At 39.4% G+C, this 11,674-nt stretch overlaps 1 protein-coding gene across 5 annotated transcripts in view; it reads right to left on the bottom strand.

Annotated features, from left to right (window-relative positions):
- Positions 1–1,968: 1,968 nt before the first annotated feature.
- Positions 1,969–11,674, bottom strand: part of SNCAIP (synuclein alpha interacting protein) — a 97,495-nt gene continuing 87,789 nt past the window's right edge. For 3 of the 5 annotated variants that reach the window (XM_057367747.1, XM_057367749.1, XM_057367748.1), the window contains exon 11: positions 1,969–8,172. In XM_057367747.1, the coding sequence (XP_057223730.1) occupies positions 7,996–8,172 (177 nt within the window). In that variant the 3' untranslated portion in view covers positions 1,969–7,995. Of the gene's footprint in view, positions 10,938–11,674 lie in introns of all 5 variants that reach the window. The other 2 variants (XM_057367750.1, XM_057367751.1) reach the window with 2 other exon arrangements.

Below are 11,674 nucleotides of genomic sequence, written 5' to 3'. Positions count from 1 at the left end.
TTAAAAATATATTTTTCGCCTTGCCATGCTTTGGAAGCTTCAGTGCCTTTGCTTCTACCCCCCTCTACTTTAAATGTAAACTTTTCGTGTAACTGTGTTTGAACAGATAAAAGCTGATTGTACCTGCTAACTTAAAATGAGTGCCATGTAAGCGATCCATTCCTCCTGCAATCATGGGTGGTACGCAGAAGAAATGATGGATTTTCTCAGTGTGTTTTGGAATACAGAATACTTGAGAGTCCACATTATCCTGACCATTACAGAATGGTTTTGCTCCAAGACATGTCAGGGAAATGACACTGAATGGGCTTTCAGGGAAAAACTGTCTGACAGCCCAACTACTTGCAAATCATTAAGTTGCCAGTTTTTCCTTTCCTATCAATAAAGTAAGATAGAAAGCAGAACGAAGTCATTTAGCCAGATAGGCAGTTAGTAAATGCAAGTTCTTGAGAGAAGAGGATGTTGATTAGCTATGGGACCTGTGAGAAGCCATCTCATCCAGGTAATTACGAGGCCTCTGAGACCTCTGAGGTCTATTGCCTGGAGCAGTACCATGATTTTTGGCTGCTAGATTTTTTCCAACAGTCATTCCTACAGCCACTATAGACTTCTAAATCATTATTTTGGCTGACGAAACAGTAAAGACTTGAGTTCATCATCCACAGGATGATCTCACTGCTCTGCAGATGTCAGGCAGAGATGATCGYTGCTGTCTTTTCAGCCTTGCTGTAACACAGGTTAATTACAAGCACCGTGGTTATAAAAGAGAATGTACTTTACTTCTCAGGATTCTCCTCACCAAAAATTACATAATTATTAAGAAGTTTTTAAATAATTGAATATCATAGTAGGCGAGTCCTTTTTAACAACAAGTTCCCTCTGGTGTTAAGATAGGGATTCAAACAACCCTCTTGCTCTCTCGCCACAAGGCAGTGCCCCAAAAAAACACATATGCACATGTTTCTGTGCTGATTTCGTCAAATCATTTGTGTTTACATATGTATTTCATTAACTTAGAATAAAACAAAATGATTGCTAGTGAGTCTGCCTATATTCAGAAATATTTTGTTCTGTGCTGGTATGAAGTTAGTCATCTGTCTCCCACCATGTGCACGTCCACCCTAAAGAAAATTGAGCAAAGCAGTGAAATCTCATTATTATTCATATCTGTCAATATTTTGGAAACTTGCATAATCTCATGTTACCTTTACCTGGAGCATTGCTCGGCACTTTGAGCACTCTCSTGAAATGTTACACGCTCTGTCTCCCTCTGGTGATCAGCGAGGCCACAGGGCTGCCAGCATCCTCCTCGTGTATTTCTCTGACACTTGTGGTCTACGCACTGGAGCATATTTGTCACTCTAAATTTGCTACTCAAAGTCCAGATGATTGTATGCAAACAATATCTGCATTCTTACCCACATACCTCATATTTTCACTGCATTTTGTCCCTGCATTTTGTCAACAGTTTGCTGAGAAATGTTCCTGCAATATTTAACGCCTGAAGCTAGAGAAAATGTTAGAGACCTGTACTTTAGAACCTGGACGATGCTGCACTCAATGTTGCACAAAAAAGCCTCTGGAATACAGAAACTGATACTGTGAGGACACGTGCTAATTGGATAATCATACTACTGACATGATTTTGCAGTTACTGAGTTTCAAATAGAATTCCAATGCAAATGGTTTGAACATGCCTTCTAAGCAGTTTGTGTCTAAAACCTTTCCAAACCATGTTGAATCAAGTTCTAAATATATCACTGGGAGAACTGTGGCTCCTAAAGAGGCTTTTATGTGAAATATTTCTTAAATAGTTCCCTGTTGCCTTGCACAACATACTTTCAGTGCTTTGAAGTTACTATTATTCTGRATAGGCTGTGTTTGACTGACATATGTTCGGCTCCATAAATCTAGATGAAGAACATAAAATACCAGAGAAAACTTTTTAGTTTAACAGTAACTGCCAAGCTTTATTTTGTTTTATACCTGTGTGACATCTTAAATTCTTCTGATGTTTATCTAAACATCTACATATAAAATACATATAAAAGAATACATATACACGTGAAAAAGAATACTTATGTACATAGAAAAGAACACATATCTATCCCCGTTCACTCACATATTTAGAAGACAAGGGTAGAAATGAAAAATCAGTTTCTGTAGAAATGGATTTCTCCTGTTTGTGGAATCTTGTACTCCCTTTACTTTCCAAACAAATTCACCCTTTCCACTACCTGACTTAATAGTCCTAAAGATGGTGACTTCCAGCAGCTTCAGAAGAGGTGAGGATACAGCAGGAGCATGAAGTGGTTTCTTGACTGTCAACCACTTCTCTAAGAGTCAGCAAGGAAAATCTCGAAGTGGCTTAGCTGCTTTGGTTTTACCCTACACCAAACTCACTTTTTCCCAGTCTCTGCTGGATACAGTCTGGTCTTTGTTTTAAAGACTATTCAGAGCAGATAACAGACAGATTAAACACACAGATTTTGGTCTAGAAATTCTTCTGGAAGTACAAATCTCTCCTGTCTTTCAGGGGAAAGGCTGAAATAGGCATTGAAACAGCTGCCCATAGATGTCTACTATTTGTCATGTGGCAAGTTTCTTTACTCAACAAAACCAGAAATTCCAGAAGAATGTGCTCACTTTTCCAGCAGAGGACTTTCAAAAATACAAACTCAAAATAATTGGAACATACATATGCATTTGATGCCCAGATGAATACTTTGTCTATTTATCACTGCCTAATGAAATATGTACCTATTTAATGTTTGTTTTATAAGCATAATAAAAAGCAAACTATGAGAATGCCCCTTTTTATTGCTACAGCATAAAACAGATTTTCTCCCTGTTTCTTTTACTGCGGTCAGTTTCAGCATTTGCTTAGCCTGTTCATATAAAGACAGCTAAGGCTTTCAATGTGAATATCTACAAGAGGATTCTTAGTAGTAATCTTCTTTCTTAATTTCTTTTAATGCTTTGAAGCACTTACTTCCAGCACCATAATGTTTATGAAACCCACCACTATTCTACTGAAAACTGGTAAAAATTATCCTCAGTGCTAACACTGGATGTCACTGGATGGCAATTTTCCRCCACAGAATTTGAGTGGCTCATGAATATGTTTGGCTGTTTTCTGACTACTTCATACTCTGGAGGGAAAACAGCTTCAGAAAAGCCATTAGGAATGTATGCCCAGGAACAAACACATTCATGGCAGTGAGTGGGACCAAGAGACTTTTARGTGAGACCAGTCAGCACTTCACTCACAGTGCTGCTTGTACTATTTTAAAGCATGTAAAATGCATTCCCAGTGGATCCAGAAATAGGCTATAGATTTTGAGGATATTTCTTTCTTCTGTTAAGATTTTAGGAAATTCGAGTACACATCTACCATGTGATCTGTWACATCATCTGTACGGGGTGAACAAAGGATTTTCTCATTATCAAGTGTCTCAGAAAGCAGTTCACACAAATGGAGATGCCTCAACCATGTTTTTAGGATGCAAATCTTCATGGGAAGAGGAAGTTTATTATCTCCTCTAGGTGAACTGTCAGATGTCATGCTGCAGGAAACAAAAGAACTTGTCTGATTTATTTACTTATTTACTTGGGAAATAAAGGCCCTGGAATAACACAGATCTAATCAGCATTATTGTGTGTTGCCCTTCTTGAGCAACATCAGTGAATCAGCCCCTGACACCAGCAGGAAACAGTGAGCACTGCGGAACAGATGCCCTGGAGTGCAAGCAGTACCTGTAGCAAATTTCACCCAATGGCATCTTACAAAAAATACCCTCTGAAAAACAGAAAAACGGTGCTTCCCCAAGTGTTTTACACATGGGTTTTCCTAGTGCAGCTCTTTTCTGCACAGACCTTGCTCCCATTGTTAATAAAGCAGGCAGTTTGTGGGGCACCAGCACTGCTGCCACTTTGCAGGTGTTAGGGCAGGGCAAACCATAGTGGCTATTGCTCAGTGAGAGCTCTGAGTACTTTTGGAACCAGCTACTGCTGAAGATGGAACTCTTCTGTCTTCTTTTCCTCCCAGAACATACCATTATCAGCAGCAAGGCTGCCTTTAAAGAGCCCTTCACCAATGCAGCCTTTTAATGCCAAAGAACTGAAGTTTATCACTGAAAGGCAAAACTTTTTCTTGTGCTGCCAGAAGGAGGCACATCTTGTTGGTATATCTAAGGTGGTTTTTTACGCACAGGTCCAGCAAGGAAATGACAGAATCCACGTTYGAACAGCAGAGAAGGGCACTAAGAATGCTGAGTACAGGACAGRATCACTTCCAGGATCACCATTCCCTCATTCCATACTTGCTCTATTAACTCACTTGGGCAAAGGCAATTTCTCTTCCCCAAWATACGCATCTTTAGTTGCTATTTGTGATTCTTCCCTTTAATTAAAGCTAGACTCTTCAATTACCCTCAGAAAGTGATCACAGAATCAGAGCATGTTTAGGTCTGGAAGGGAACTCTAAAGGTCAGCTAGTCCAAGCTCCCTGCTCAAGCAGGGGTGCCCAGAGCACTTGACTCAGGATTGTGCTCAGACATGTTTTGAGCATCGCCACAGAGGAGACTCCACATCCTCTCTGAGTGCCCTGTTCCAGTGTCRGTCATCCTCATGGTAAAGATATTCCATATAAAGATGTTCAGGTGRAACTTCCCGTGTTCCAGTTCTTGCCCAGTGTCCCTTGTACTATTTCTTGGCACCAGAGAGCAGAGCCTGATCCATCCTCTAGACACCCTTTCCTTCAGATGCTTACAGACATTGATAAGAGCCCCTCTCTGTTGTGTCTCCTCCAGGATAAACAGCTCCCTCAGCCTTTCCTCATGCGCGAGGGSCTTCTGTTCCCTCCTGCAGCCCTCTCCTGGACTCACTCCAGGTGCTCCCAGTCTCTCKTGTGCTAAGGAGCTCAGAACCAGACACAGCAACCAGGGCTGAGCAGACAGGCAGGATCACTTTCCTCTACCTCCTGCCAGTGATCTTCCTAACACACCCCAGGATTCCATTGGCCTCCACGGCCACAAGAAGACACTGCTGGCTCTCTTTTCCTCTGTGCCACTGCATGCACAGTGAAACCTGAGAATCCCATAAAAAGCCTTTGCTGATCACGCCTGATTCCCAGTAAAAACTGGCATTGAATTGAACAAAAGGATTTTATCTGGTTTCTTAAGAAACCAGACACATATTTTAAAAGCCGTCACATTCGGGTAGACATTTTCAAGAACGCTTAAAATTAAATCACTTATTTGATTCCTTGGCAAACCTCTATGTGGATCTTATTTGACCAGTGTTCTCAGAAAATAAATCCGATATCACAGACCACTAGGCAGAGCTGTTGGTTGTCTTGACAGTGTTGTAAAAGGCACAGKGTGTAAAGACCTCACAGTTTTCTCTTTTAAACTGATTCTGTCACAATTGAATCACAGACTCATTAAAGGAGAATTGCCTGAAAGGGATCTCAGGAGGTCATCCAAGACCAGCTGCCTGCCTCATGGCATTTCTGATGGTTGTTGCTGGCATGTCATTTCTGACAGTTGCTTCTCCCACCTGTTCTTAAAATCCTTCAATTATGACTCTCTCCCAACTTCCCCCTCTATTGTTTCCAGCACTATCATTATTTGTGGAAAGTTTTGCTAACACATAACCCCTATCCCCTTTGCTACAGTTCTGTCTGCACTGCTTCTTGCTCTACCCCTAGTCAGCAATGTGCAGACCAACAAGGAGGGGCATCATTATTTCCATCCACCCTTGTAGCTGTGTACAGAGACTGCTGTCTTATCTTTGACATCTCCATGCGTATGCAGACACACAGGTATATGGTCAGGCCACAGCCTTTTGAACTGCAAAACCCCTGAATTGGTCCCTATGCTGCAGTTTTTCCATACCCTATCTGCATGCAAGGTTACRTTCATGTCTGTACAGGAAAGAGGGCTAATTCCTTTCAGGAATTAATTCCTCCCTTTTCCATTCACTTCCGGACCCACATGATTTTATTTTCTTTTCTTGGAGCAGTATTGCCTTCTGAAAACAAAGATAAAAAGCCAGCTCTGTGTTCTAACAGTGTCAGGATTTCTTATCAGTTTCCCAAATATACCCTGAATAATTATTTTCCTTCTTCCTGTACACTGCTTGCCAGTAAGCASACTGGCAAAACACCTAACAGTTAGAGTGGGAAAGGAAGTGACTCTGCAGATGTCAAAGAAATGTTCTTCAGGAAACAGATGGCTAGAGCTATTATTTATGGCTGACCATGCATGTTAGAAAAAAGCAGTTCATGTTACAAAATATGGGGTATCTGTAAATCTGGCATAATTAAATGTGTGCAAAGAGGATGGGTGGTTGGTGCTGTGTACATAGCACCCTTCTTTACTTGGGAGAGGTTGTGTGGCATATTAAGAACCTCTCTGGCTTCCCCTGCCTGAACGCTGACACTTGGATCAAAGTTAATATTGAGTGGCCATTATAATGAACAAGAGATGGGTGCAAATAGTCAGTAGTGTGCCTGGTGTAAGCAAGAAGGTGATAGGGCAGTGATGTTCTACAGACACAGAGGATGAATCCACTACTGGGGCTTTTACACTGGGACCTGCAGTGCTCCGCAAGGTTCTGTGTCTGAAAGACATTCTGATTGCAGCGCATGTGCTGCACTTTCTTCTCCTTTACAACTGTATGCTCAAAATGGACACAAACAAGGTTATACAAAAGCTAACTACTTGGGCACAGCTGGTGTACAGTTGGAAAGACAGGAAATTAAATGTATTTTGAGAAATTATTCCTACAATGTCATTGAAAGACCATTTCAYGACAGACAATTAAGCCTTGCAGTTTGATGCTGCAAATGCAGGGTTTACATTTTAAACAAATCTTTCTGTTGCTTTTCCACCACGTAGGTTTTTAAAAGGCTAAGAAATATTTCAAGGGTATGAGGATGTGAATCTTGGTCTACATGGAGACAAAGTTGTCTCACCTTGAGATACATTTACTAATTTATTAATTAATTCCTGGCATATGATGTGCTGACATTTTTACTTTACTTTTGACTGTGTTGCCTGACCATATTCTGACATTGCTTGTGATGGTAGGTGATGAAACATGCAACAAATCAGCTCTCAGAAAGCATGACAGAGACAGTTACCATTTTGTTATAAATAAGTAGATGTTGGGAGTATCCTTTTTTTACTGTTACACTGCCAATCACATTTTGTTATGCCATTGATCTTATGCCAGCTTGATGTTACAAAAAGGTTTCTGAATGACAGCTACAGTGAAATGAATATGAAATCTAAACAGTTTGTCTAACTAGTCTCTTTGATCCTCTTCACACAACAATTCGGCTGACTAAAGTTATTTTATCCATTAGTACCTTTCTTAACCAATGTATTTGACCTCTAATTTGGAGACTGAAAAGCAAATAAATAATTATGAAAATGTTGCTCTACTGATGCAGGACAAAGCATAGACCATTGTTCTGCTGGTGAAATTACAGCACCATTTTGAAGCTTTGATGCTGCACTTGTATCCATATGCTCAAATACCAGAAACAAGTCAACCTCGAAAAAACCACAAGGCTCTTAGCAAATGATTTTCATTTTTCAAAAAAGGAGAGTCAGAGATTACCTGAAATTGGGAATTCATTACTGCTCTCTGGCACCCTGTTTATCACCTTTGGGACAGAACTGCAGAGCATACACAGAGAAGACTTATTCTGAGATCTCGGTGACAGATCACAAAAAGTTTTTCTTTGGGGTGACCACAAATACAGTTTTACTAGGACACACATTGGCAAAATACTGACTTCTTTGAACCAAAATTTGTGGTTGGATGGAGGATCTTTTATACAGGAGATGAAACCAAGGGGTTTGTGTTCCTGTTCAAGGCCTTGGGTAAGTGATATTTTCTGAAGATGTTTGGTGGAAATTTCCTGATCATCTCTTCTGCCTCTGGGAAATGCTCATGCTTTGCTGACAGAAGCCTGACTTAGACTCATGCCAGAAGGGACATACTTGGAGGATTATTAACTAAACAGAAAGAGTTACAGCACCTGGATTTCACAGCTACCAATACGCAGAGTAGGCACGCATCAGCCAGCTGAAGATCACAGAATCCACATTTCTCTAATAGGCATGACATCAGAGTGTACCATGTGCAGGGTTTGGGGCCCTAGGTAGGAAAGAAACTACAAATTAGGCACAATAAAATCTGCAGTTTATACAACATGAGTTCACCTTAAGCCTTTCAGACACTACTTTTCATGCTTATATCAAACTGGCCTCTCTTCCGCACTAGCTTCCCGAAAACATATTTCTGATGCAATTTGCTCAGGAGCCATGGATATCTTTAAMCACAGACCCCAAACAGCTTCTGACATCACCTTATCTCATGCAGTAATTTGCATTGCCCTAGGATACTCACATAATTGGATTCTCCACATGCTGAATTAGAATATAATTTAGAAATTGCTACATTGCAGAGAGGGGCTAACTTTAAATCCTCAGTCACTRGAGTAGGCGGTTTCTTTTTCCCAGGTTTGACAATGTTTACATCTTAGTCTACATCAGAAGCTTTCACTGAAATTGCGTTTCATCCTCTGCTTCAGCTAGATACTACAGACAGCTGTGGCAGACTTCACACGTCTCCAGTYGGTCAAGACCACTCAGCAGATTTGCTGCTTTTGCCACTGACATGAACAGTCCACTCCCTTCACAGCCTCAGAAACACAAACTGCCAATTTGTTTTAAGCCCATCTACCAGACACAGAATCCTTCCTTTTCAGCTCTCTTTCACCACACTGGTAATTGWAGCACACGTGTCTCTTCTCATTTTGTATTCAGATTTTTCATAAGCATAAGATGATAGGAGGCCAAGTGAGAGGTACTTTGCTCTCACTTTGCTGGAACAATTTGCTGTTCCTGGCTCACAAATATTTTTGGAGGTTTGGTTGTTTCTTTAAACAGGTCAGCTAGAATGCTAGGTTTATCACTTTAGCTCAAAAATCAAACTATTGCCAAGCAACAGATAAGAAATGGGGAAAAAAAWTTCTGAATTGCATTTCTGCAAGTACAGGTTTTTGTTAATTAATGTTGTGTGGGTTGTGGGATTTGGGGTGGGGTTTTTTTGTGTATATGTGTGGTTTTTGGGTTTTGGGGTTTTTTTTGTTGTTTTTCTGATGTCTCAGTTGGTCCCGTATTATCCAGTAGAACCCTATGCTTACCCAAATCCTACAAACAGGCTGCCTGGGGCATTCAGCCATCATGGTCCATGCAAGCTGTGTGGCCAAATGTGACACCACTCCAAAGAATGATATAAAGAAAGACATTTAACTCACCTAACAAAGGCATTCAAACACTACATAACTATTGCAATTGCTTTACTATCTCAGCTACCCTGGTATGCAGAAAGAGACAAGCTGGTTCTCCTGGCAAATAAGATACATCTAATAGGTACAATGAATGACATTCATGAAGTTTGCCTCTCCTCACTGAGCATTAAAGAAGCGCAACAGCCAAGATAAACATAGCAAAAAAAAAAAACAAAAAAAGGCAAGAGAAACAGCACAGAAAGCAACTCCATTGTACTTAATCAAAATCCTCATGTGTGCACATTTTTTAGTTACTAGTTTTGGATTTGCAGGAATTTAATTATCACAACATAATATTTTTTATGCCTCTGCCCACTACAGGGAGGTTGGAACTCAATKATCTATGAAGGTCCTGTTCAGCTCAAACCATTTCATGATTCTATGGCTATTTTTGTGACAAATAAAGAATTTCCTTGGCAAACCTCTTCTGACTTCCCTCTGTTCTATCAGAACAGTAAGTAAAATAAATTCTCATGAATTTGGATCTTTTTCAACAAACTGTAGCACTGCAAATGGAAATAAATCAATATAATCAAAATAAAGCAAAAATAGATACACATATTTGCTATAAATTAAAGTAGCCTGCTTTTTGGATGCTGTGCTGTAGGACACATTTGAAGAATGTACTCTTAGTTTATCAGAAACAAAGTGAATTAATTCATTTTCCCTGAAAAATTCAAAGAACATTCACTAAGAGATCATGACAGCTTTGAATGAAGGTGGACTAGAGTTCAGCAAATTATGCAGCACTTTCAACAAAGCTGAACACACTGCCAGTGTTTGGCAAGTAGCAGTAATTGGTAACTTAAAATTTCATTTATACTTTTTGATTCTACACATTTTTAAGCTGATAAAGCAATTCTTGACACAACTAACTGACAGAACTGAAATCTGGGTACTGGGATATTGTCTAATTATCAAATGGATACCAAAAACAACAATAAAAAACTTAAACCTCAAAAGAGGATATGAGGTATAGGAAGTATCTGCACTCAGTGTGTCCTATTAACATCGTCTTTATTTCCTTTTTACAAAAAATAGAAATAACAACAGACAAAACATACTCAAAAAAAATCAATGCTTTTGCCTTGGTCTCACTGAGGAGTTGCACAGGCAGAGTCCTGGCTGAAACTTTGACAGTATATGCCAYTGACAAAGGGAAATAAAGATATAGGACAATATATCCATGCAAGACACAAAGTACAAAACGTGTTCCGTGGCCTAACAAACATTTTGGAGGTTGCAAGTGTCATAACAATTTTCAAATTGTTACTTCTGTTCACCCATGCCTTTACACAGCACAGCTTACAAACAAGTTACATATACACATATATCATATAAAAGATTTGTATATGGTCTAACTGCTACAAATTAAGGCATCCTAAGAGCTGCTGTTTTGCTGGTGAGGGGTATGTCTCATATTAGTGTTTCAAAAGGTTATATTTCAGGTATTTCAAACTAAGTGAGACATCATGATGTGGTTTAGAGGAAGAATTCCTGCAGCTCTGGCTCTTCAGTACTCTTTTGAGTGTCAGATTTCTGGCTTTTCCAATTGATGTCATCATGCCTGGAGAAAGAAAGAAGAAAATAACTCATGGTAATGCTAAAAATATAGAGGGATTTGCACCATCTTTATTTGCATTGTTTTGTTCCATTTGCATGTACTGAAATCTGAATTAATCCTTCTCTCTGGCCTTACTTTTTTCTAGACATGTACTATACAAAATACTTTCTAGGATTGTGGATTTTTTCTGAGTACTAGCTTCCATACTGAAATCAAACCTGAAAATCACTGAGATGATCAGAAGCTGTTTAAACCACAGAATTAATTAGTGTACTGTTGCAATAACATTCTGGTATTAATGCACAGTACATTAAAAAAAAAAATCTTATATTTTAGAGAAAAGTATCACAGTTACAAAAAGACCCACTAGCATAAACATTAAACATATCCTATTGGCTTCTGACTCTGCCTGTAATAGAATTATCTTGTCCCCATTAATAATCATCAGAGAGAAATTCATCTATCTATTAGATGAATTGTAGGAGATTCAAATTACAGCTTGCCAATTAAAGTAGAAAAATTAAGCACAACATATATGTAACACTCATTTTTTTCACTTTCATATGCTTTTGTTCTGAATCCCCAGTATGTTCCTCCTCTCTTCAAAKAACCTTTCAACTGATTGTTGGTGGGGCATCTAATCCACAACAGTTTTCAAACCTGTCTCAAAAAGAGTCTCACTTTTAGTTGTTACTACTGAGCAGCAAAACTCCTACAATGCAACCATGACTAGCTGGTTT

The sequence above is a fragment of the Malurus melanocephalus genome, unplaced genomic scaffold (assembly GCF_030028575.1).
Source record: "Malurus melanocephalus ecotype Western Australia unplaced genomic scaffold, MMel_1.1 scaffold_84, whole genome shotgun sequence".
Taxonomy (NCBI): domain Eukaryota; kingdom Metazoa; phylum Chordata; class Aves; order Passeriformes; family Maluridae; genus Malurus; species Malurus melanocephalus.
This window is presented reverse-complemented; position numbering and strand designations above follow the sequence as displayed.